At 48.7% G+C, this 26,152-nt stretch overlaps 2 protein-coding genes across 14 annotated transcripts in view; both read left to right on the forward strand.

Annotated features, from left to right (window-relative positions):
* RCSD1 (RCSD domain containing 1) overlaps positions 1-12,238 on the forward strand; it is a 42,043-nt gene extending 29,805 nt beyond the window's left edge. For 2 of the 5 annotated variants that reach the window (XM_083820522.1, XM_083820523.1), the window contains exons 2-7: positions 2,289-2,391; positions 4,843-4,932; positions 6,189-6,260; positions 7,576-7,779; positions 8,593-9,238; positions 10,219-12,238. In XM_083820522.1, the coding sequence (XP_083676648.1) occupies positions 2,289-2,391; positions 4,843-4,932; positions 6,189-6,260; positions 7,576-7,779; positions 8,593-9,222 (1,099 nt within the window). In that variant the 3' untranslated portion in view covers positions 9,223-9,238; positions 10,219-12,238. Of the gene's footprint in view, positions 1-742; positions 1,905-2,283; positions 2,392-4,842; positions 4,933-6,188; positions 6,261-7,575; positions 7,780-8,592; positions 9,239-10,218 lie in introns of those variants that run through there. The other 3 variants (XM_083820521.1, XM_083820520.1, XM_083820524.1) reach the window with 3 other exon arrangements.
* A 3,993-nt stretch (positions 12,239-16,231) lies between these two features.
* Positions 16,232-26,152, forward strand: part of MPZL1 (myelin protein zero like 1) — a 38,997-nt gene continuing 29,076 nt past the window's right edge. For 3 of the 9 annotated variants that reach the window (XM_083820537.1, XM_083820530.1, XM_083820529.1), the window contains exon 1: positions 16,310-16,426. In XM_083820537.1, the coding sequence (XP_083676663.1) occupies positions 16,354-16,426 (73 nt within the window). In that variant the 5' untranslated portion in view covers positions 16,310-16,353. Of the gene's footprint in view, positions 16,427-16,879; positions 17,159-26,152 lie in introns of those variants that run through there. The other 6 variants (XM_083820531.1, XM_083820532.1, XM_083820533.1 and 3 more) reach the window with 4 other exon arrangements.

The following is a 26,152-nucleotide window of genomic DNA, read 5'->3' on the forward strand; positions in this document are numbered from 1 at the left end:
GAAAATCACCAGGAATGGGAGAGAACGCATTAGTGTCACGGCGCAGGAGAGAGCCAGCACCGAGCTCTGGGGTGAGAGGAGCAAATGTGTCTCGGTGGTGGTGGAGGAGGCTGAGGGCTGGTGCTTGCTCCGCAGAGAGGCTGAGAAAGTGAAGCTTCCCACCTTCCTTGCAGCGGTGGGGAGACTGCCCGTGTGGCCCCTGGAAGTCAGGGACAGCGTTCTTCCCATGCAAGGGAGGGAAATTTCTGCATCCAAGTGCCCCAGTACAGCGAGCCCCTTGGCTAGAAGGCATACAGCGTGGCACACCAGCTGGGGGGGGGGGGGGGGGGGGGGCGGGGAAAGCTGTAGAAAAAGCTGGATGCAGGACGGCAGTGCAATTGCCAGAAAGGATCTGAGAAAGGACTTTTCCTGTTGCTAAAGGCATAGCGTAATCGGAGAGCCTGCAGCTGGCAGTTTGGGGAGGACACAGCCCGTGGGCTACTCGTTCTAATCTTAGAATGGCATGCTCGCTGCTTCCTGTGTGCCGGACGCAGGCTCCACACGCTTGAGAGCCGCGCTGCAATGTCTGCTACCAGCAAAACAAGAAATGCGTGGAATGACTCCAGCTTTATGGCTTTGATCAAATCCAGAGAAAGGGAGCCGTGTTTGTGGACTGGAGCTCTAAAAACTGAAGGAGAACAACCACACAGCCACGCCAAGATAAGAGGTCAGGGAGGCCAAGAGGAAATGCCCTGCCTTTTCTGGGTAAAGGCAGAGGGCTGTGGAGGAAGCGCTGATACCAGAGGAAAAGGGTCTACCAGGGAGGCAAACCTCGCACACGGACACCGGGCACCTGCACCTCCTCAGCCTTAACCAAATCCCTGCTTCAAGCATCAGCTCTGCTGTCTCCAAGTATCCTGGGCTGTGGCATGCTGAGTCGAGCCCCCAGACTCATCCTCCCTTCCCCAGCTTCATCCTTCTTTCCCTCCTACTTCCAGCCAGCCCTTCCTGCCCAGCGTGGAGCTTGCCTGCAGCTGGAAACTGCTCAGCCGTCATTTTTCGTGTGCTGCAAGTTGCCCTGCTGATCTGCCTGCTTCACTGTTTCTTCATTTCCCCATATCTGCCACTTCCCCTGCCTCTAATTGCTGTCATGAAGGCTGAGAAGAACTGGGGGGAGAGGTGCCAGAAGTTACTGGTAGAAACAGCTCGATATGGCTTTGTGGATGGATGCAGGAAAGCTGGTCAGAAGTGTACAGGAAGTTTTTAAGGAGGGAGATGTAGTCAGGATCCTGGAAACAGGGAATAGCAAACATTGACTCAAGGGAGTCAGCGAACAACAAGTCACACAAGAATTGTGGTGCCGGTTGTGCGTTAATGGTGGTGGTATAGGGAGGGGAGGCGTGAGGCTCCTTTCTGATGGCTCGTAGCCTGGTTTGTTGTTCTGAGGTCTCAGTCTCCAACAAAACAGGGATTGTTGGTTAGATATTCGCAGTTCCTCTGGTTTAGTTTTCACTGCATCAGATATCCAAGAAAAAGAACAAAGATTTCCTTTCATCAGCTTTGATTTCTAGGCTTTGGGCTCCTCTTGCTTGATACAGACATAGCGAAGAAAACACGGTAAATGTGGGATGAGCAGGGATGTGTGCTGTGGGAAGAGCTGCACCATCCAGTCTCCAGCAACCCTCCCACTTCTCAGCCTGTTCTTGGTCCAGGAGAGGGGAAGCTTCTCTCAGCCCTGGTATTTCCTTCCTCCCGCCCACCCGCCTGAGTATTTCACTGCCATAAAAAGCAGAGCAGCACAGGGACATCCCCAAGCAGATGCTGACTTGCTGCGAGGACAGGGAATGGCTTCTCCCAGCAGAACCACTGGAAAAGGAAAGGCACTTGTCACTGGGGCAGCAAAAAGAGGTGGGAGGGCTGAGAAGGTGCGTGGGGATGCCATTTATTGCCCTATTCCATCTGTCCACTGCTAGGCAAAGACAGAGAACAGATACTTGGCCTGGAATACTTAGTCTACTTCCAGTGAAAAATACCGAGTGCGGGATTTTCAGCCAGAGATGAAAGGTGCTGCATGAATTACTAGTTTTCTGTGATTCTATTGACCACCTTGGATATTTAAACATGCTGCTATGTCCTGGATTCCCAAACCTTTTGCTCTCAGACTGGATGATTGATGCCAGATGTGAGAAACTCTGCTTTAAGTCCTTGCTTACTCTTGAACTTTGTAACACATATGCAGGCTACTCTCTAGCCTGGTTGCTTTTCCCAGCCTTTGCTCATAACATATTGTTCTTGATTTGTCAGAACAGGCCAACAGAGACCAATTCAGAGGTGGACACGTCAGCATCACCCTCAGTGGCTCAGCTAGCAGGGAAATTCAAAGAGCAAGCAGCCAATATCACTGGAAAAGAGGTAAGGAGCTCTGCAGCCACCGGCAGGTAATGGAGTGGGAAATGAGGCACTTGCCTCTGCCTATAGAAGTGAGAGCCTCAGTGACCTAAGCATAAATCCACATTGATTTTGAAACCCCCCAAAAGCTTTGTCTTGTAGTGCAATGCAAGCTGTGGTAGTATCTTCCATGCGTTGCTGACTTGTGCGTGAATATTTTGGTAGAGCCATACGTTCACACTGTAACAGAGATGCTGCAAAGCCAGGTAGGATATGCACATATCCCTAACAGTAGCAGACTGCGAGGCATGTGCTATCTGGGCTGGCTTTTGTGGGCAGGAGACAGCAATGAAGAAATCAAATAGCTAATTTTGAACCATGGCAAAAGAAGGCAAACACGTAGTATAAAAGCCAGTGGCAGGTCAGTACAGTTCCAAGACAGAAAGCTGTCTCCTTACTTGCCCTGGTTACCTCTTTGCATGACAACATTTCAGACTCTCTGCCTATCTATGTTATGCCAAAGCTTTATTTTACTGAAAGCCCACTATGCCAAGCATCCAACTCACAAGCTGTCTTTCACCAGATAAGCGAAACACTTGAATACCTCTCTTAGGAAGACAGGAAAGTCAAAGTGTTTATGAATGGATGCTGACATTTTAGGAGAGTCCCCTGTATCACCACACACTTTTTTAGAAGCATAAATGCTTACTGACAGCCCTGTGAAGCCAATGGGTTTAAAACCCCTTTAAAACCAAGCTGTTTCCTTTTTTTGCTCAGCTGATTTCAGTATTGTCGCGGGCTGGGCCTACGGGGATCCTCCCTGTCACCAGGCCTGTCCTTGGCTGGATGCAGTGGTGACCTCTGTCCTGCAGCGCTGGCATGCCACAGCTTATCAGAGGTCAGCACTCGCGTAGCTGGGCCACAGGCTGGGAGTAGCCAATCTCTGCCCAAGCACTATTTTCTTCTTCCCTCCAGTCACCAGCGCACTGCTCCATCCATCCAGTTACAGTCATTTCCTCTTCTTAAGGTACGGGATTTAATTGCACCAAGTCCCTCACTCTTTAGAAGGCAGCAAGTTCCCAGACCTCTCTTGTGTTATCTACAGACCTCTGCTGTTCCCAAGCCCAGGCAGGGTGGAGGGGCCTCACAGTGGGGGAAAAACTCATTTTCTCCAGGGACTGAGGAGGACAAAGTTTCCTGTCTTTTCTCTCCAAGCCATCTGTCACTTCCCCACACGCTTTCTCAGGCTGGCCTCAGATTAATGGCTGCCTGGATGGTCCTTAACCCTTGCTTGACCCGTGCCAGCAAAGGGGAACCTCTGACACATTGCTGTGGCACAATGCAACATTGCATGGTTGCAAAATGGTAGGGTTTCAATAAAACATGATATTACTGCTTCCTCGTGTGATGTAAGGGGAAGGGCAGGGCTGCTTTTGGCTACTTAGAGATGGAACATTGCCATAGCTGGGTGTAGCACCAGCAGATGTTCAGTGAAATCAACTCTACTGGTCCCCCAAAACAGTCAGCTCTAAAGGGCAGATGCCATAATCTGATTTTTCATGTGCCTGCCTGTTAGAAGGTAACAAAATTATCCAAATATCATGTTCCTTGATATCCACAATAGTATCCAAAAATGTATGTTAACAAATAAAAAGTGTGTTAGCAGCTTGGCAGGAGTCTACAAATGTGGCATAATAAAACAGAGACACCTTGTCTTCAAGACCAAGGTAATAGTTATGAAGAAGCAACTGTACAGGTGCTGTGCTACGTGTCCCTTCCTAGTGGGATCTCTCTACTTCTGAGAGCCCAAGGACATTCAGAAGGAAACAGTGTCCCTGCAGTTTAGTTGCTTTGTTCCTTCTGCCCTGGAGAATCTGTTTCTTTAGTCAAATATTACAGCTGACACCTTGTCTCTGTGAGCTGCTCTTCTTCATTAGAGAGAATAAACGTGGCTGTAGGGCATGCTGAAAAAGTCAGAATTCCCCTTTTTGCACCTATAATATGTCAGACTTGGAACAGAATGGTCATGAACCAGGTAGGAAGCTGAGATTCATTAAAAACAAGTCTCAGTAATAAGACAGGAAAGAGAACAATGCCAAGCTGTTCCAGTGTGAGGGGGTTTCCAGCAGGGTGCTTTGAAGGTGAAGTTTCTGGGAAGACTTCCCCACCCTCTGCAGTTCAGAAGAGTATCCTGTGCACAAAGCCTGCAGTCTTGTGGTTCACGCTGTGGAAAGAGATATAGAATACTTTTCCAACACTAGGATTGGGCTTAAGATGCTGTGAGCACAGCTATCGTGCTGGACACATGCCCATATGTTAATGTCATGTGGTGCCTTTAGATGTTTCCTTGATGTAAGCTGCGCCCTGCCATCCAAACAGGTCGCTTACAGAGCATGCTCTTCAGTGCTTGAGTTTCACTTCCTTTTTAAAAAAACTAATTTTCCTGCTGCTAAGTCAGTTGCTTTCTTCTCTTAGGTACCACCACATAAGCCAACTCGGAGGAAACCACCATGCTCCCTTCCTCTGTATTCCAACAAAACTGAGACAAGCCTCAACAATGAGCAAGTAAGTATCGATTTAGCAGGGGGCAAAGTCTCTGTTCTCTGCAACCTGTTCTCTACTGGGACATGAGCTTGCAGGTAGCGCAGACATCAGGCTGTGCAGCAGAAGACGTCAGTTGTTCATCATCAAACCTTCCCACAGGTTCTGACTCAGTCAGCTGCAAGCTGCTTCCCACTCCTGTAGCAGGGATATACATCCCATTTCTACTGCTTTTGTTTTTATCCTTAGAGCACTGATGGATCCACCCAGTTGCCACCTTTCCTGCATTTTACAGCAGGAACTGCTAGCATTTATTGGCTTTGAACAGCACTTAGCACAGGGGGCTTCTAGTCTGGTTTCTGCTATCAGATGAACACTACAGGTTTGAATGTAATGGTGTAATAGTTCTGCTCTTCATAAAAAAGGATTCATTCATCTAAAGTGAATAGGATTTTTTTCAGCAATACCTGCAGAATATTGTCTTGAGGTGTCATACATACAGCAACCTCGAATGAGTGGGTCCCAAGAAGCTGGCTGCTGCTCCCCAGGGTTTATGCTCAGACACTTTACAGTCATTTCAGTTGTTCTGTATTTCAAGGTATGAGGTTTAGCCACCAAATTTCACATCATCACCTGCCCTTAACAAGGGGATGATTCTTGGTCCTTATTTTCCGATAGCTACAGGCTCTTGTCTCCATGTCAAAGGAGCACAGGCTCTGAAGTCTTAGACTCCATCATTTTCCTTTGGATCTGAAAAGACCAATATACTTCTCAAAGCAATGGTCTCAGTTTCTCACACTGTGTTCAGCTTTTCAGAGCTCTACCTTTCTGGCCACTTAGATTTTTTCTATCCAGACTAATTGGATACCCTTTAACTCTGTCAGTCAAATGGAAGCAGAAAGCCTTTACCACCACAAAAAGTTTGCAATGTTTACCAGAGAGGCAGAATTTTAATCTGTCTAGTCCTTAAATAAAACAGAAAGCACCATAGCAGCAGAGCCACAGTGCACCACCTAACTCAGATACTTCAGCCAGAAGGCTCTCTGTTTTCTGAAAAGCAGGATACCTATATGTAGAGCCCTAGGGTGTCTAGAAAACAAAAGGGGAGTATGGTTAGAAAAGCAGAGGGCAAACTTTTGTGTGAAGACCCTATATGAGGCTTCATTTGCTCCCCTACAAGCACTTGCCACTCATCTCTTCTTAAGTTTTGTGCCTTAGTTGTGTTTCCTTTTTTTCACCTACTTTGCTGTGATCATTTCATGTTTCATTTTGTTTTGCAGAAGCCATCTCCAAATGCTTGCCCCATTCCCAAGGTCAAGGTGAAAAGCTCCCCCATGATTGAAAAGCTGCAGGTAAGTCCTGTGAGAGTCCTCATGGCTATCCCAGCAAATCCAAACTTCTTGGCATTTACCAGGGCTACTTCCCTTGTGAGGCAGCACAAAGGAAGGTGATCCAGGAGCCAAGGGTTAGGTAGGCAGGGCTGCAGCCTCACTGACGAGGGCCCAGTCCCACAATGCACAAACAAGGGGGCAGAGCAGGTCTGGAAATGGTAGACACTCTCAGAAACAGTCCAGCTGTCCTCAGGCGCGGCCACCGGCAGTTCAGTGCGTAGAGCAGGCTCACTTGGACCACGTGTGGTGCATGTGGCCAGGCGTGGGCATGGCTGCAGCGCAGCTCAGGGAGCAAGGGCAGCAGCCTCAGTTTAAATGCAGCTCGCAAGCGAAGGTGAGGGAAGCTGTGGCTGAGGCTTCCTCCAGCTCTTTCTCCACAGCAGTTTAAACAGGTCACTTGCACATCTTGGGGAACTGACCTGGAGCACAGGCAGCTAAAATCCTGGGAGTGGGTGAGCACCCCTGGGGCTCTGGCATTCCCTACCTGTGCCTCGAAGCTCTCTGCTTTCCTTGTCTCGACTCCCCAAGTTATGCACAAGCACACCCCGTGCTTCTTGCCCTTTCTGTGACTCTTAGTAGCACCTGATTCATGCCACTGAGGACAGCTCAGCACTTGATAGCCCATAGATGTGGTGCCCCATCACTGCCAGCTGCCTCTCCTGGCAGCATGTGCGACTTCTGAGCATAATGCCTCCTGGGCACCCTGACACAACGTAAGCCTATTCATAGCAGTGTCCCTGTTAATGCACCCAAGGACATTTGTCTAGAGAACTTAATGACAGGCTAGCACAAAGTGCCTTGCCACAGTTAATCACAAACTTGTTTCTTTCCATGGTCTTCTCACTCCTCGTGGTTGTATGGCTCATTCAGAAGACCCGCAGACCAGGCTTGAAAATGTGAGGTCTGCTTGGGCACAAACAGGGATGGTTTAAATCTCAAGGTGATTGCTGGCTGCTTGTTCATACCCTGGCTCAGCCACTGCAGGCTATACTGGCTTGGCTGGGTCACTGGAAAATCCCAAAAGACCTCAGGATGACAAAAGAACTCGTCCTGAGATCCAGCTGTTGGGGAAGGGCAAATGTCCAGTCATAACTGCTCTGCCCGGACTTGTTTGTTGACAGTGTCACCAGGAGAGACCCCTAACCAGAAGCTATGTGGGTTGTAACAGCTGAGATGTGGTAGCTCCCGTAGCGAGAGCAAGGGTTCCCCCACGTGGTTAATGCATGTATTACACACCGGCGTCACACACACCACTGACGGGGATTTTTCTTTGCAGGCCAACCTGGCTTTTGCCCCAGCTGCTCTGCTGCCGGGAGCATCTCCCAAAAGCCCTGGTCTGAAAGTCATGGTTTCTCCGTTCAGCACCCCTCCCTCAACCCCCAGCAGCCCGGGCACTCAGCCGCAGCCCGGTGAAGCAAGCGAGACGCCGGTCAGCTTTGATCAACCCCCCGAAGGCACTCAGCTGCAGTTCTATAACAAGGTAGGGAGTGCACTAGGTCTCCAGCACGGCAGGATAAAGCTTGCTTATCGCCTGGGGATGAGGAGGAAGAGGAGGCCTCAGCCCTCGGTCCTGCTGTAACAGCGTTCATTTGTAGCCAAGGGAGGAGATCTAAGCGCTGGGTTTGGGACAGCCTTTTGGGGTAGTTCTGTGGGTCTTCGCCTACCTGTCCACAGAATTTTGTGGACCAGTGGCTGCAGCAGCCTTCCTGGCCCCGTGACTGTAGGGAAGGGGTGAAGTGGAAGCACTCATTTGCCTTGGCTCGGCAGTAATTGAGTGGCGGGTAGCTGGGCAGGGAGCACTGTGAGGAGATTTCGCCATATGCCAGCAAGTGTCGGAGGTGGCTGAGGTGCTGTTTATACAGCCACGGAGAGCAGGACAGTTTGCCAGGTGTTCCACAGAGTGCACAGCACTTAGATGAGGAACTGTAGCCTGCATTCCTCAGCCTCATCTGGAGTGCAGACTCCTTCCTCAGCCACCGAACTGCCAGAAGTTGAAGACTCTGAGACGTCCCATGTCAGCAACAGCTGCATAATGAAATCAGCATCTTTGCTTTAGGGTCTAACTTAGACAAGGAGTCACAGTTTAAACTGGGACAATGATCTCCAGCACCAGGTTTACAGAGGGAAAGGAGGTATATTTTAGGGAGCTGCTGAACCTACTAAGTAGTGAACAGGAAAAATGAGGCAACCATTACAGCAATCAAGTTTCCCCTGGTATTTTCCTCTGTTGTGCTTTCCTGCTTTCCAGTACTGGTCTTTGACTGCTTCAATGTCTGGTTTTCCTGCCTTCAAGGTGCGGACGCGGGGATCAATAAAGCGTCGGCCTCCCTCCAGGAGGTTCCGAAGATCTCTGTCTGACTACGGAGACGGGGAAGATATAGGGCTCAACATCTCCTCTCCAGAAAACGGTGCTAAAGAAGATGGGGATGAGGTGTTTGGGAATAAGGGCAAGACAGAAGAGGATGAAACAGGGAACAAAGAGCTAAAGAAACAGGTGGGGTCTGATGAGAAGCCCCCATCAAGGAGAGGATCCAGCAGATCAGAAAATGAAGAAAAAGTGGAAAAACAGGCAGAAGAAACGACTCCTTGCAAGAGTAATGCGGGGGATACAGAGGAGAAGGAGGTGTCGCATGGTGCCCCAGGGGAGGAAAACTCACCCCAGCCTCCCTCTGGAGACAAGGAGGAGAAGGTGTGCGAGGGTCCCCAGGGACAAGAGGAGGAAGGCAGTGCCTGTGAACAGGAAAAGGAGGACAAGGAGAAAGAAGGAACCGAAGCGAAAGAGACCAGTGAGAGCACACACACACAGAAAACGTCAGACACTGAAGAAACACCACTGGCACCTGAACCGCAGCAGGACGCAGTGGGTTTAGAGACTGCAAGTGAGCCTTCAGCATCCCCCACACAGGACCAGGGCACAGAGTAATCATGACACATGTTAGGTAAGTCTGGTCAGCATGAGGACAGCTCCTAAACTACCAGAGGTTTTTGCTTACTAATGAAAAAGGCAAGCGTGGCAGAACATACCAACATTTCTGCTGCTCCCCACACCTCAAGAGCATCAGACCTCAGGCCTGCAGGGTCTTTAAGTCAGGGCATTTAAACAACCAGCCCTCTGGGCTGATGTTACAGAGAGAGGAGATGGAGAAGAGGCAAAGATGAAACAAATGATTCTGACTTCAGTGAAATGGAGAGGCTCTCTGATACCAGGTACCCTGCTCAACCGTTGTTTTGAAAGCAATTTGAAAGCAGAAAACATGTATGCCCCATCCCTGGAGGTGTTGCAGGCCAGGTTGGATGGGGCTTTGGGCAACCTGGTGGGAGGTGTCCCTGCCTATGGCCGCGGGGTTGGAATCAGATGATCTTTCAGGTCCCTTCCAACCCAAACCATTCTGTGATTCTGTGATATACTAGCTCTGCCATGTATGTACTAGCTCAACAAACCTCTCCCTATATATGTATTTATATGTGTGCATGCACACATTGGATATATACATGCATACATATATGTACACTTTATATACACATATATATATGTTTTTAGCCTATTAGCTGTGTCAGCAAAAATAGCGTTTACACACACACACCAGCTTGATGATCAGCCCTGGAAGGAGCCTCTGCAGGCCTCCACCACTTGAAATACAAGAGGATTTCCACTGCCTAAAGCAGGGCTTGTTCCATATAGTTTTGCACTTATTCTCTAGCTACTAATCCTGTAGCCACAGAGGCCTGAGGAAATACCTCGGTTCACCTCAATGGCTGCCTGTCCTCTCTTCAAATGCCTCCTTGGTTGGGCAAGGAGTGACTGAAGGAAGCAATCTAGCATGGAACCTACCAAAGCACCCCCAAGACTCCCCACACCCGTATTTACTAAGAACTCTGGTTATTTTTCATAATTTCCTTACTTTTTCCTTCTCAAAAGGACATACCCAATCAGGACACAGAAGATGATGTGTGAACAGGAGCCATCTAACCCAATCAAGGTTGAAGCCACTGGAAAACCTTCGGTGGCAGGAGACGAGTAGAATATGGATATCCCCCAAGGTCCAGACTGATCCCAGCGCTGAGTGGCTGCTCGCTGGCCCTGTGCTTTGCACCATTGTGACAGTCAGAACAAGAGACTGGCTTACAATTGCTTCAGAAGTCAAAACTGAGGTGCTGGCTGATGTCCCTGGGTGACTGCTGGGGACTGAGAGACCTGATGTGTCCTGTCCTGGACCCAACGGCCACCGCCACTCCTGGGCCCTCTCTTATTCCTGCTGAGCTCCAAAATGTCATTTTCTTCTCCCCTGCATTGGTCTTGGATGAAGTTCATCAGCTACATACATATGTGTATGGTGCCTTTTAAGTAGCTTCTTTTGAAATATTTTGGGTTTTCAAACTTCAGTAAATAATGTTTTAACAGTAGGAAAAAAAAAAGTATGTTTTCTCCATGTATGCTGTATGGCAGACAATGTGAATCCTAAATATGGGGAAAACTCTTAGGAAATTGTTCGTAAAGCATAAAATGCTTTCAAAGTGGGGGTTGAGCTGGCTAATCTGTGAAACGCGCAGTCATGGTAGGCAATTTTTGTGTGCTTCAACTTTGGGGTATTTTTAATGCTGGTGGAAAGTAACAACTGACAGATTTGAGGCACAGAAAAGATGTGCTGTGTAGGCCAGTAGGGCATGTTCTCTTACCCAACTGTGTGCTCCAGTCCTGATTTAGAAAGGCTGCCTGTCTGTCCGTCTGTTTTGCTTCCAGGCCCTGTCCCAACTTTTGATTCTCTTTTGAAACTTTGAGCGTGTAACCACTTAGTGCCATTTGTGACAGAAAGCATCCTGGCTTACTAGAACCAGCCAGTTAATTTTATTTAATCAAAGAGGAGACCTTAGATGGCTGAGCTGGTTCAAGTCATGTGGCCAGTCTGTATATGAATGGGTGGGGGACAGACAGCCAGTCCCTCATGAGAACGTCAGATTGGCATCGTATTGGATTTCTGTTCACTCTTGGAGTGCTAGTTAAGTCATGGGACTAACGTTTGTTAAGGTAAAAAAGCTTCTACACTGAGAGAACATGAAATCAGGGAAAGAAAACAGGCCTTTACCCACCTGGCTTCCTGACTAGTGCCTGAAGCTGTGTCTGTATTACTGAATACAAAGCTGCTGTGCCTCAGGGCTGTGGGGCTCATGTCCACAGAGCTTAGGCGTAGCCCCTCTGCAGCAGCCTGCCCTGGGGACAGCTGGCCAGCAGTGCCCAAGGCCGAGGCACGGAGTCAGCCAGCTGTCAGGGCTGTGAGCAGTTTGGGGCCGGTCACCCAGAATTCAGCAGCACGGACACAGCTGTAGAGACGAAAGACAAGAGTCAGGAAGCTCCTCTTCATCTTTCACAAAGCTCCTCCTAGCAAACGTCAAGCTGAGCAGAGTTGGAGGCTTGTGTTGTCCCTGTCCCTATGAGCAGGCACAAGCATTTTACACAACACAGCCCGCATCCTTCCTAGACTGGGCTCTGAAGCATGGCACTGTTACAAAACCCATGGTTTTGGGGGATATCCCCTTTCTGTTCACCAGCTCTACAGTCACAAAGAGAAGCCTCTATGCCCTGCCTTTTTTCTTCCCAGGTCAGAGCGCCCGTTGAGAGCCAGCAGTGTTGCCTCTGACGCGTAGAACAGACTTGTTGGCAAACATGACCCCCACATCCTTTTGAGCCATGTTGTGGAGTATTGTTGCCTTTGGATCTCTTTTAATCTGTTTGTTAAAGCTTGTGTTCCAGGGCAGGCTGCAATCATTCGCTGTAACCTGTTTCCTCTCTCAGCAGAGTGTCCCACCTGGATGTGAGTGATTGTGCCTTACTGTATATATCGATACATGTGTGCCTGTTTAGAGAATGTGTCCCTAGCAAGGGAGTGGAAATCTGAGGGAGAAACAGAAGAAATAAACGGTGGAATAAAAACAAAACAAAATCTCTGTGTTTCCTCCTGGGGAATGTAGGAGCCTGAGGAAGGATGAGGAGAGCTGGCAACAGCAGATAAAAGAGAGGAGGGATTCCCACTGCCATTGTAGCAGTTTAACATTAAATTTTTAATTTAATTTGTGGTATTTTTACTTCTGGGGAACAGCAATAACTAACGTGCTTAATCCACAAAGGAGGATGTCCTCTGGGGGAGCAGTAACACTGGAGACTGCCACACTCTCTGTCCCAGCTCCACAGACATCTAGGAGCAGAAGAAAGCAAATGCCATTTCTCCAACAGCATTGTAGTTCAGGGGAAGCACAAAAAAAACCCACAAGGCAACATACAGTGATCCTTCCTGTGAGATTTCCAAGCTTCTGGCAATCGACAGAATAGACTTTCTGTGCCAGAAGTTGCTTCACCATCTTCATTCTTGACAGCTTCACAAGCTGCTGGAAAAAAAAGACACCCGTTTCTCAGCTGGAGGCATCCACGTGTGCTTCTAGCGGTGATGTTAACACAGGCTGCACACAAACCTCACCCCTGTACGAGCCAAATGAGAGCAATTTTAGAAAAAAAAAAAAAAAAAAGACAACTCTTTGGCCAGTACCATGACATTGCAAAGCAGAAGGTGCCTGTAGACAAGTGTCCCTGCCCCATCCCTACCGCCAGGAAATGTGGGCTTGGGCCCATAAATGGCAGCGCTGTCCTGTCCACAAGGTGTAGAGTCAGAAAGCTTTGAAACGGAGACCAGAGCGCGGCTCAGCGCGCCGAGCGGGGACACCTCTTCAGACCCAGAGACACCTGCCAAATTCCTCGGGCAGGAATATTTAATGCCAGTGGTAGGGACAGTAATGGTTGAATACACAAAATGCTGACATATTTTCTTTAATTCCTCTGGTGTAGACTAAAAGAAAGTAAAAGCACAAACTTTCCTGGCCAGAAGACCTGTAAACTGTGGGTGTAGAAATGGAAAATAGAGCAGAAATGAACAAAAAAGTGGAGAAAGGAAAGAAGCACAACAGCGAGGAGACCGCCGCAGCTGTGGTGTCATTTTTATGGTTATTCTGTGACCGGACTACGCTTAAACCACAGCACGGCCCTGAGGAAAGAGCGGGTGCGCTGCCGCCACGACCCCCCGCCCTACGCAGCGGGGCGAGGGGCGACGCCGCCTGTCCGTCCGTCCGTCCGTCCGTCCGCCTGCCGCTCCGCCCGGCCGCCTGAGGAGAGCGCAAGCCGCCCCCCCGCGCCGGGAAATGGCGCAGTCCGCCCAACGGCTCGGCGGCGGCCGGCGGGTTGGAACCACAGCCGTTCGGGGGCGGCGCGGGCAGGCAGGCGGGGACGTGCCGCGTTTCCCCCTCCCTTCCGCGGGGAACGAGCCGCGCAGTGGCCGCCTCCGCAGCGACGGTGCGGGGGGAACAGAAGCGAGCCGAGCCGAGCCGAGCCGAGCCGAGCCGAGCCGTCACGGCGGCGGCTGCTCGTAGGGGCAGCCATCGGCAGGCGGGCTGGGCGGGAAGAGTGAAGTGCGGAGCTGGGGGAGAGGCAATGGAGAGCGGCTCGTTGGTCTAGGGGTATGATTCTCGCTTCGGGTGCGAGAGGTCCCGGGTTCAAATCCCGGACGAGCCCTCGGAGGAAGGCGGCTGTAAGGCCCCGTTCCGTTTTGCTGCCGCCGCCCGCAGCTTTTGCTGCCGCCGTGGGTTCGGCGGCGGGGGGCGGCGGGGAGAAGAGGAGGGGGCGAGAGGGACGCCCCCGCCTCGCTGCCGCTCGTCCCTGCCGCGGCAGGGGGACGCGGCTCGCCTCGTCACCGCCGGTTTGCGAGCCGCCTGCCGCCGCCCGTCCGAGCAAGAGGCGGTTAGGCACCGAGGGAGTGAAATATAAAGGCAAATGTGAAGCAAAAGGCGGGCTCGTCCGGGATTTGAACCCGGGACCTCTCGCACCCTAAGCGAGAATCATACCCCTAGACCAACGAGCCGATGTAAGCTTTTCTCCTCGTTCCACACGAAGCCGCGCGGTGGAGGCGCCGCGGCCGTTCAGCGGCCGCCTCAGGCGCCCTCCCGCGCCCGGCTCCCCGGAGCCCCCCGGGGTGCCCGTGAGGGGACGGGTGTCACTGCCGGGCTCGTGGGGCTCACGGAGCGTGCTGCTCCACACGCGAGGCACGTCCCTCGTTACCGGGACCTTGTTTCCGTACAGTAACAGGCTCTAACCAGACTCCAGGCTTCAAGTTTTTCTGTTACAGGAGACTGGGAGAAAGCTAGGAACGAGAGACAGGAAAAATAATTGCTTTCATCTTACAGACTTTGCGTACCAAGGTTATTGGGCATACTTGTGGTTCAGGTTGTTCCTTCACATCAGTTCGGCACCGCAATAGCTAATCAGCAGCACCTTTTTCCTCTGTGTTTTTCTCACAACACTTAGCCTCACACAGCGGGTGATATAAACCGTTCTTAATTGAACGACAGAAAAATACTTTTCAAGTATCATACGTAATTACCATGCTGCTGCCAGCTCTTGAGTCTTGAATGAACCACTACATTTCTATCTAATCAGAGAAAACAAATGTAGCACGAGCTGCCAGCCACAATTTCTGCCTTCAACTTGCAGAGGAAAAGGAATCCTGTGAGAGACACCCGATACTAGCTTCTACAAATAGAGCCTGTTCCCTCTGTCCCTCATTTTGTTACTCTGTTGCTGTTTCAAAATCACTGTGTTGGGTGGTTTTTTAATTGGATATATAAAACTTGTATTTGTTATAGAAAATCAGTCTGAATATATCTGCTCTTTCTCCTAGAAGATATCCTTTTTTTTTTTTTTGGTATGATAATCCTGTTTGTTGTCTGTCAAGTAAATTAGGGCATCCTCCGAAATATCAGGATAAGGAGGGACTGAGTTTTTAACCTAAAAAGTAACCATGAAAGAAAATGATTTAACCTCTTCCCAATGATAAAAATTTTTAATTTATTATTATTATTATTTTAGATCTTCCTTTTGTGACAAGCAGGAACAAACAAGACAAAAAATATTTTCTGTCTGTAGTGGAACTGAATGCTGGCTTTACAGCATGTGAGAAAGCTGAGAAACCAACAGGGCAACCCTGCAGCAGCCTGCCAGGAGTTTGCTGCCTGTGCTGACCCCTGTCTGGGCAGCCCTGCTCTGTCACCGCTGCCTGGCTGACCTTGCAGGGAACGGATGCAGCGGGAAGAAGGATAACACACAGACACACATACAGACAGAGAAAATGAGTTTGTTGCCAGCTAAATGAGCTGAATTACTGAGAAATTTGATAAACACCAATGTTATCAATGGACAGGGAGTGGAATTGCATAGCCAGAGGGAAAGAGGACTGCAGCACTTACACCTTTAATTGGGTTATTGTGTCGTGGAGATTAAGTGCTGAGGAATTGTGTAATTCTTGCTTCAGTGCGGAGCTTGTAGGCCTATATTGAACAGTTTACACTGAGAAGTGCTCCCGGTTCTTTTTGTCACAACCTTAACAGTAACATGTCACAACCTTAATAGTCTTGTCACGGCGAATGCAATACGTGCTCCTCAGGACAAACCAAGCTTCCTCTAGCACCTCAATTTTTCTCCTTAAAATAGCAGAAGACATTATTTCAGTCATTACGGTCTGGAAAAAAAAAAATCTTCAGATTAGCTGGCTTGGAAAAACGCCTAGACAGGCCAAGGTTGGGCTGTTTAGGGGACCGTGTATATACATATATATATATATACACACACACACACACACATGTATATATGCATACATATATATATACATATATATTTAGCTGTGAAGGTAAGGAGTGAACTTTGGGTGCCTGGCTCTGCCGCAGCCCCCCGCCGTGCCACACAGCAGCCCCCTCCGCGGGCAGGTGCCGGCCGGCGGCAGGGAGCGCTGCCCCCTCAGCGGCTCGGGCCGCCCTGACCAGCCTCGGGGGGCGGGACCGCGCGGCGCCTCTCCGGATAGGGCGCCCAAGCTTTGACGGACCGCCCCGCCGACCAATCCCCGCGGGAGGAGCCGATGGGGCCGCGGGAGGTGTGCGCGAGTGGCAGCGGCGCGGCCCTATCCCGGCGACGGGAGGGGGCGGTGAGGCGGCAGGGGGCGGGGCGGCGGGCCGGGGGCGGACAATGGGGGCGCGGGGAGGTGGCAGGAGGAAAATGGCAGCGGGCTGGCTGCTGGCCGCCGCCGCGCTGGCCGCCGGTGAGTGCCCGAGATGGCGGCCGGGGGGCGACGGGGGGGGGAGGGCGAGGGCGAGGTCCCGGTCCCGCGGGGGTCGCGCTGCGGAGCGGGGCAGGGGCTGAGCGGGCGGCGGCGGCGGGGCGAGCCTCGGGCACGCGGGGGGCTGGAGCCGGGGCTGCCCCGGGGGCAGGCTGCGGGCACGCAGCGCGGGCGGGGCGCGGTGCCCGCGTGTGGGGGCAGCCGGCCGCCGCCCCCGCCCTGTGCGCCGGGGGGCTCGGAGCGGGGCGCGGCGGGGAGGCCGCGGGGCCTCTTCGTCGGGGGGAGACCGGCGGCTGGGGGCTGCGGCTGGGGTGGCCGGCGGGGAGAGCGCCCCGCGGTGGGTCGGGGGGGTGTGCGGGTGGGGGAGCGGGCGCTTCGTTGGGGCTGGTGCGGTTGTGCCTTGTGGGAAGGGAGAGCGGGGGCCGGGCTGGTATTGGAGGAGTAGGGCGGCAGGAGTGCGGACTTACCTCGCTTTGGCGTGCCCTGCTGTAGGGCGAGCGGTTCCACGTCTGCCACGTAATTCTGGGATGGAAGTACACAACTTTCCCCGGGTAGCCCTGTGTCTGTGTCTGTGCGTGTGTGTGAAGGTGCCAGGCAGGGACTGGCGGTGCGTGTGTCACTTGGACGTGGCTCTGTCGGGCAACACCTGCCTTGCACAGCAAGCTAATAGCAACCATTACAGAAGCCTGATGGCTTCTCAGTTCGTATCTCGGGGTAAGTCTGTCTGGGAACAGCTATAATAAGGACCTTTGCCCAGTGGTGTATGAAACTTCAAACTTCTTGTTTCCAAATAGCATTGTTCTTTGAATTACTTTAAACTTCTGTATTTTGCAGTAAGCATAAGTAGAGATTGCTGTTTACCTTTGGAGGCAGCTGAATGTTTAGAATGAAGTGGGTGAATAAGGCGTATGCGTAGCTTACCGTAAAACTAAGTTTTTTGAAAGTAAACATGGAGACAAGAGAAAGAAGGGTGCATACTTCCCCGACCACAACAAAAGGTGTGACTACAGTCATGCTGTGGTAAGCTAGGAGTAGAAGATTGCTCTGCAGTGCACCAAATACGTGTTACAGTGTAACCAAACACAGTTTCTTAAAAACAAGCAAAGCTAGGAGACTCTTTTGAAAGAGACCCTCCCTAGGGTGGCTGATGCAAGATTACAATTTAAAGGAATAAATGGGTGGTAAAAGCACTATTTTATCTGTGTTGAACTGTGGCTCTGTTCCCATCCCTAAAACTGCTGAATTTTTTGAACTCCAAATCAGAAGTTGCTCCCATGTTGGCTTTTTCTTTCCATGCTTACACTACACACGTTTAATCCTCCTATCTTCTTTGGAAAGGCCCCCCCCCCCTTTTTTTTTCTGTGTATGTGGATTTGGCACAAGGCTTACGTCTTTACATGGGAATAAGCAACTACAGTGCAGGCTCTTCACTCTGCTTGCAAGTGCAAGGTAACTTGGTGACCAGTAAGGAAAAGGTGGCTTTCTCTAGAGTTTAAGGTTGTAAGCAGTCATCTGTAACGCTCTGCCTTTCAACTTGTATGCGTTGTTTCAATTCCTCCCGTTTTTCAAGGTTCCCCGTTTTGTTCCCCCTTCCTTGTGCTGGAGTTTCATCTAACAAGAAGATGAGAAATGAAAAACTGCCAAGCACGTGGAAAGGCAGAAGCAGCGTTTTTGGAGGGCCGTTGCCACTCAGTTGCTCAGATGTGATGTGTGGTTGGGTAATGTGCTGCATAGTTTAGCTGCTGTGGTTTGTGGCTCTTCTGCTTTTTGATGGCCTTGATGGCAGACCCATTTGCTGTGGCCAGTAATCTGCAGCGAGACAGAAATGTTACTAAGTGGGATGTGTTGTGCAGGCCTGGTTTAACCATCACTCTTTTGTCAAGCCATGCAGGTAATCGTTGCTCTGTAGCCTAAAATCTGTTACCTGTGTTTAGCTTATTTCCTTGTGCACGACTGCACGCATGCATTAGGAGTTTGTCTTGCTTACGCTCAGTCATCTGAAGACCTGAGTGCTCCGTTTACTTGTAAGCATGAAGAATCATTCCCAAATGCAATACTTGTGATCCTGTGGATGTTTGTGCCATGAGTAGTTAATTTAGGTTCTCTCATATGGTGGGTGAGCCCTGAGCAGCTAGTTACAGTATCAGGAAAAGAGATTATCTGAGTTGGTAAGCCATGTAAGTAATCACTTAGTGAGATTGCATCTGTCTTTAACACAAGGGTGGTGCCTGATTGCTTCCAAAAGTTTTAAAGAATGTCTAGACATAACCAAAAAGGATATTATTGATGTTTCTACTCATCTTTCTGTTGCCAACCAAGCTGACCTTCTTTTTCCCTGTATCTTATTACCCTGTTTTACCCACTCACGCACGTACACAGATGCACATACACACAGGTCAGTGTAACAAGCAGAGAAGTATTGGGATGTTAAATACTTCAAGCGTGTGTTACCGTTCTCAGTTTACCTGCACGTTTCGGTTGCTGCTTGAAATGTTTCATGAAAATAACATTTTGAGTCAGGGTTGCAGTGCTCCCTTCGTGTTTGTGCCAGGTTTAGTCAGGATTGCCGTGCTCACCCAGTCAGAAGCAGTTAGTTCTCTTAAACTGGTGCTGTAGGTAGGAAGACTTCCTTGCCTGCAGCACTTCAGTGGTTTCTGCAGAGGGAAGAGATAAGGTAGATAAACTCTTCCCTCTACCAGTTGGGCCAGGGTGGGACTGCTGCTCAGGTTACCTTTTAGCCGCAGCGAGTTCTTGAGTAAGTTGAAAAGAATGTGGCTTAATAGTTTGGTGATAAAATACGGCTGGTAAAATGCCTAGGTCCTTCCTGAGCCCAGCCTCCCAACAGTCCTGTACCTCTGGGTAAGAAGTGAAGCTGTGCGTGCTGTCTGAGCCGCAGTGGATCGAGGAATGCGTTCAGCAGCTATTCCGCTTGTGGCCTTGTCTCATCCTGACTGCGAGTAGTAGGCTGCGAGCGTCCTGTGCACCGTGCGGGGTACTGGCAGTCTGCGTGGGAGACCGGAGGAGTGAAACCTGGTTTTACAAGCCAGGCGTCCTGTCGTGTTTAACTTGAAAGAATTTTCGAGTAGTTTCTGAAGAATTATTGTCTGACTAGAGAGCTACTGTATAGGTCATCGTGAAGTCATCTGTAGCACCCATAGTGGGGGTGCTCTGAGTGATTTGATATGTGATGTGGTTTGATCACATAAGATGTGTGTGACTCTTTCCACCACCTACATTAACTGATAAAAATGTAAACAGTCTTGTATGCAAAAATTAATAATAATTAAAAAAAATCCTTTTTGAATTATTGAATGCTAGCTCAAGGTACCCTAGGAATAAATGAAAGCAGGAAGCTCTGATTATGAAAACGTTTACGTCATTATAGTTGGCTTTGAGGTTTTTGCTTATCTTCATTACTTGGCTGATCTGGGTTCAGTATGACCCTGCATATTAGTGATTAATGTGATGGAAAGGACGCTGAAGACTTGTGTAGGAGACAGCTGTGGCAGGAAAGGACAAGACGTTCTGAACTGATGGGGCAAATCTAGTTGCAGTGATTTGCTCTTATCTCAAGACAACAGTTATTTAAAAGAGCAAGTGTTTACTCAGAATACAGTTTAGCAGCAAGCTATAACCATAGCACAAGTGCTGTGGATGTGCATTTCAGGGCAGGGTTAACATCAGTGCTGTTTTCTGAGCTAGTTGACAGATGACCCTGCACTCCTGCAATTCCCCTTATTTCCACTGATTCTTCCTCACCCCCATGGCTTTGAAGTGGCCGGATCGTTCTGATCCTTGTCCTGAAGATGCCACTTTCTGTAGATGGTTACGTCAAGGAACTTGTGTATTGTTCCCTGTTGCTCCTGTGTCTTTCAGTTCCTGCATTTGTGTTTAACTGTTGAGATGGATGTTTCCAGCTTGTGCTGGCTGCTAGGTTTTGGCTTGAAGTGAGTAAGGAAAACAGGAAGGCTGGTTGTCTTGTGAACTTTTACTTCAAATCCTGCACAAATTGCTTTGCAGTATGCTTGCGATGCTTAATACACATAATATTAAGGGGACTTCAGGGAGCTTGCTCCAAAATGTTGGTTATAGCCTTCCTCCAGTGTTTGGAAGCAGATTAAGGGGCTGATCCTTGAGTGGGGTAAAGCACTGGGCTGTGCAGCACTTGCGTGGGAGGTGGCACTTTACTAAGTACTTGCACTTCAGGATACGGGGGCAAATGAGGGTAGTTTTATTTCAGGTAGGCAACATAGCCAGTGGAGGAGATCTTATCTTCAGTTGTCCATTTGCCATCTGTTACAACTTCTAGTAATTTGTTCTTGTAATGTGCTTAAGTGAAAGATGGCAAACAAGGCTCCTGCTTGGTAATAAATTCTGTAAAGCTGTACGAGCACCAGGACTGTTAAGATCCAACTCATGAACGTGTCTTGGAGTTTCTGATTGCTTGACTCTTCCAGTGTGGAAGCTGAAGAGATGATGGCTGCGTGGAGATGCCGCATACACTGCTGCCTGACACAGTGAGCATGGGCGTGGGCGCTGCCCTAATTGGCAGGAGTGTCTGTAGAAATGAGCTGAGCTTGCTGTAGAGTTTGCCACAAGGAAGGCCATCGATGCTTCTTCAGAACGAGAAGCCTGCCTGGGAAGAGATGGCTGAGCAGCTGCTAGTCACTCATTCCTGACCTTGCGCAGTTGTTGCCCAAATGTGGGGTACAGTGGATTGGGCTAGGCTGTTGGTCTGGTTTTAAAAAAAACAATAATGGAAGAGGTGTGTGCTCTTTTGAACGTGGTTTAGTTCCTGGTCAGATTCATCTGGTTATGTTGTAAGTGGGCATGGGAGCTATTTCAATTGGCACCACCACTGACAAATTCTTGTGAGCAAGAATTACTTTGAAATACATTACATGGGCTCTCCCTTTTGGTTTTGTGGCTGCGCTGCTGCATGTTATAGCTAGTTATGAGCTGACTGAGTTTGCTACCAGGTCTGGTTAGCAAGTAAATGAAAGATCACTGAGAACAAGCATCAGTGAAGCAGTAAGGGATACAGTCCTCAAAGAGCTTCACACTTGCTTGAGCTGCTGAAATAAGTCTCTGGTCACACCAGAACAGATTGGCCTTGTGACCCCTCTAGCTGAGGAGGGTAATCATTTGGATAATTTAACTTTACCTGTATGTATCTCATACTCACTCTGTTAAGGGATGGAATTTTATTTAATGGCTTTAATCTCATCCCTCTGTATGCCAGCGGGAAAAACAACAACGCTGTTTGTCTTTGAGGCTGGTGAAAACACCGATGACTAGTATTAAAATGTTACTAATACTTCGAATGGTTCAAAGTATCTTCTGCAAATGTTTTTGGTGTCTTATAGACCTGTTGTCACTGAGCTGATTGCAACTTTGTGGGTTGATATTTGTAAGAATAATAAAAACACTCAGCTTCTTGGGTCTGGTTGATATGGAGCCTTTGCACTGTGTCTTCTTGTAAAATCTGCATATCCACATCCCTGAATTTTTTGTCTCCAGCTTCTGACCCTTAATACTCTAATTTCTTTAGTAGACTTTGTGACAGTTTTAGTGGATTGCTGTGATCATCCCAGGAAATGTTTATGATGGTGGGATGTTTTCTTCAATACCTGTGCCACATGTTGAGCATATGTGCTCAGCTTCTCTCAGCTGAGTTAAACAAGCTTAAAGATATTCTTCAATGTAGGAGAAAACTGCTGTTTCAAGGAGACTCTTTTAAGGTGTGCTCCCTGTCGTCACCCTGCTTTAGTCGTAATTCTTATTTTCATGAATCTTTCCCTGTGCCCAGGAGTAATCTGCCGTGCTTGCTGGTAGCTGTGTCAGTATCCCATGATTAGAGGTAAATCAGTTGTTATCAGCAATTCCAGCTACCCTTTGCTCTTTGAGTGAGTTTACTTGTCACTTTGGGCTTTTAATTGTTTCAGTTTGACTTTGTCAACAAGAACTGTTTACATGAATTTGAACTCTTGTAAACTTGGTCGTGGAAGGAAAACCACTTAAGGCTGTGGAATGGAAAAGTGTCTGGTTTGGAAAGTACCTGAGCTGCTGATTGGTGTCCCGGTCTCCGGCATAGGCAAGGAAGTATGGCCTTGTGATCCCTGGGGAAAAAGCATTTAGAACAGTGCTAGATGTTATCAGCTTCTAGACTAAATAAGCATCTGCCCAAACCTGACATATGACTGATTCTCTAAGTGGGGCATGAGGCAACAATAACGCTTGTTCGTGGATCTCTGTGCCTTCACAAGTGTCGCAGTTTTATGCTTTCCAGGTTGAGGGACAGATACACCAGTTAAATGTTTCCCTCAGGATAGAACACGAAAGCCATGGCCTAGCTTGCTGGGGAGCTCCGGCGTTCTCTGCTGTTTCTCGTGTGTGCTCCTCACTGCTTGTTAAAAGCACTGACCAGGGATGTAAACCTCACGCAAGTTCTGCAGTACCTCGGCAGAACAACGGGCAGCCTTGCCTAATGTGGAGAAGAGTACGCGAAAAACCGACTCTCTGGCATGGGAGTTGAAGCTGGCACCGGCGCTTAGGGACTCTGAAAGCTTGCTGTCTGTAAGTTCTGTCAAAGTAGGTGCGCAGGGATATACGGGGCTAAGGTGCACTGATGTTACTGACTGCTTTGACAGCTTTACCACAGCCTGCTTAAGGATTCACAGTGAAACTGGTTTACTTTCACTTGAGGTGACAAAATGCTGTGTTTTTTTTTCCGCATCGCTGAGTCAGGGCAGGGCTCAGCTGAATGTGCAAAGAGGCCAACAGCAAGCAAATGTTGTGTTAGCAGCTGCTCTTCTGAGCTTGTATCTGCACAAGGACGAGCAGCAAGGTGGTACTTGTGGGCTAGGAGTCAGCAGTTCAGTTTCTTAGCACAAGTAGGGTGCTGCAGGACTGGCTGTGTTCCTGAAGAGTGGAAGACTTTCCTTCAGTGGTCTGAAATACTCGAAATATCTGGGGTATTTCAAGCAAAATGCTGTTCTGGCGCTCGGTGACTGAGAGCGAAACTAAGCCACTCCGGCCTCCTCTGCAGAACTTAGCTTCTGTTGCTTTGAAATTGAGGTGTCAAATTGAATGTCAATTGAGGCACCAGGGAAGAGCGGATATCCAGGCTGTGGCCCACGGAGGAGTCCATGCAGAAGCAGGTTCTCCTGAAGAATTGCAGCCCATGGGAAGGACCCATGCAGAAGCAGGGGAGAAGTGTGAGGAGGGAAGAGCAGCAGAGAGGAGCTGTTATGGACTGATCGTAAGCTCCCGTGTACCCCCGGCTGCCTGGCCAGGGAAAGGAGGCAGAGGAGTTGGGAATGAAGGAGTGAAGGTGAGATTGGGGGAGTGGGAATACAAGGAGGGAGGGTGGGAAGGCATTTTAGTTTGTCTTTTTTTCTTACAACCCAACTCTAATTTTTATTGCAAATTAAAATAACTTTCCCCATGTCAAGTGTGTTTTGCCTGTGATAGTAACTAGAAGTGAACACCGTGTCCTTATCTCAACCGATGAGCTTTCTCATCTTATTTTCTCATCGTATTTCCCTGTTTGGGAAGGAGGAGTGAGAGGGCAGCTGGGTGGGTGTCTGTCAGCCAGCCAAAGTCAAGCTACTGCAGTGACGTACAAGAATACATACGTAGGAATATACACATGTATACGTGCATTTTTATACCTATACACCTAATAGGACTTGAGATAACACCATGATGGATTTCTGGTGTAGAGGTGGTCAGCCACGGCCTATTCTTTCTTAGGCTGAGGTATGTGGCCCTTAATACTTGTGCGCTCTTATGAAACACAGCATCTTTTGTTACTGGGTGGAATGGCATATGGAAGGATGGAATGGAGGATTTTGCTTGTGTATCAAGGTAAAATTGCATCTTTGTGTGGAAGTTTGATCCCACGTTTGGATGCTTAAACAGATCTTAGTGGAATTTCAGAGGAATGATTTGGGCCTGTCTTCTCCTAGCTATTAAGACCATCAAAGACAGGATTTTTCCACCGGATGTTTTGTTTACAGTGAGAGAATAATGGCATGTAGAGACATAGGTGGCTGTATTGTGAGAGGAGAACTTTGTAACTTTGTGCTGCTTTTCTAAAATAAGATCTTTTGTAAAGAGTTGACTGCTGTTGTTTCTTGAGGGATGTATGGGGAAACTTTAGGTGGGGGAAATAGCTAAATGTCATGTGACTGTAGTTTGAGAGAGATGTCAACAGTGGGCTTTGTTTCACAATGCACTTGCTTTCAGTAACAAATACCCAATATCGCTGTTTCGCAAGTGTGGATTGTTTTTGTGACTTATGAAGCTTAGTCACTAGAAAATCCCACATCCTCTTTTCTCCTGGAAACTTCTGGGCTGCTAGGGAAACCACAGTGAACATACAGGTATGTCGACTTTAAAGGTCTCGACAAAACCACAGAAATGTAAGCTGCTGAGACTGTTGTATTAATGCATCTATTTCCATCTTCCTGATCTGCGACTCTGTCGTCAGCTTGTTACCTGTAGCAGCCTGTCTGAATCTTTTCATCTTTCTTTCATCAGACTTTTTGATTATTTCCTGATCTTTCATCCATACGAGGCTATTTATAAATGATATAAATGACTGTATTTCCAGACATCTTTAAGATAAATGAAGCAAGTTGTTTGTATTAATTAGTGAACTGATGACTAGTCATTTTAAGAGGACGGCAGTGCAGCAGGGAACTGCAGCCACCGTAAGCATGCAGTACTTAGTGATCTGATAGAAGTTTCCACTTAAGCTGTGTTAGTGCTTGTGGAAATAAGATGCCTGTGATTACAGCTTTAATTTGCATTCTAGTTTTGTTAGGACTCCTAGTGATCAAGCTGAGGTGGATCCAGAGGAATCAAGTTTATTTTGGGGTGTTCATAGCCTTAATTAACAGAACTTTTTAATTGGGTCCATGATCTCAGTGTGGACACTATGATCTGCAAAGGACTTTTAACTATTGGTGTAATTAATTAGTGTAAAGCTTCAGTGCCAAGAAAGGATTTCCTCGTATGTGCTTCCAAGCCCCATTTTCAACCTTTCCTAGGTAGTGCGTGCTCTATTTCTAAATACGAAAATGTAGAATAAAACCATTTCTTGCCCAGAAGGTTTTCATTAACCGGTATGAAAAGAGTGGAAGCAACCAGGGGATACAAGTGAAAGGTGAGAAAATACTTCAGCTGGAGTGGGCATCGATCTGTAAGCGCTGCCAGCTTAGGCACTCTTGGATTTATACAGATGGTGTTGCCAAAAGTTTTGGAGGCATTTCAAGAGATTAGAAGAAATTTCTTTACTGAAAGGGTTGTGCGGCATTGCAGGCTGCCCAGGGAAGTGGTTGAGTCACCATCCCTGGAGGTATTCGTGAAATGTGTAGATTTAGAACTTAGTAGCACGATTTAGTGGGAACTTCAGTACTAGGTTAAAGGTTGGACTCGATGATCTTAGAGATTTTTTTCCAACCTCAATGCTTCTATGATTGTAAGAGACTTTGAAGGAACTGAAATAAGTTTGCACTGTTTGAGCAGACCCTCCAAAGGGTGAGGGACAATGTCTAGGAGAAAAAGTAAGAATGAGTATAGCTTTGGATATCACCAGTTAGTGGTAGTGGACAAGGGGAGGTATCCAGATGTTGACCTGTTAGATAGCCAGTCACATATGCAATGTCTCCTCTACAGATTAAGTTGCTAGCTCGTTTCGCT

This window comes from Anser anser (genome assembly GCF_964211835.1).
Source record: "Anser anser genome assembly, chromosome: 1".
Classification (NCBI taxonomy): domain Eukaryota; kingdom Metazoa; phylum Chordata; class Aves; order Anseriformes; family Anatidae; genus Anser; species Anser anser.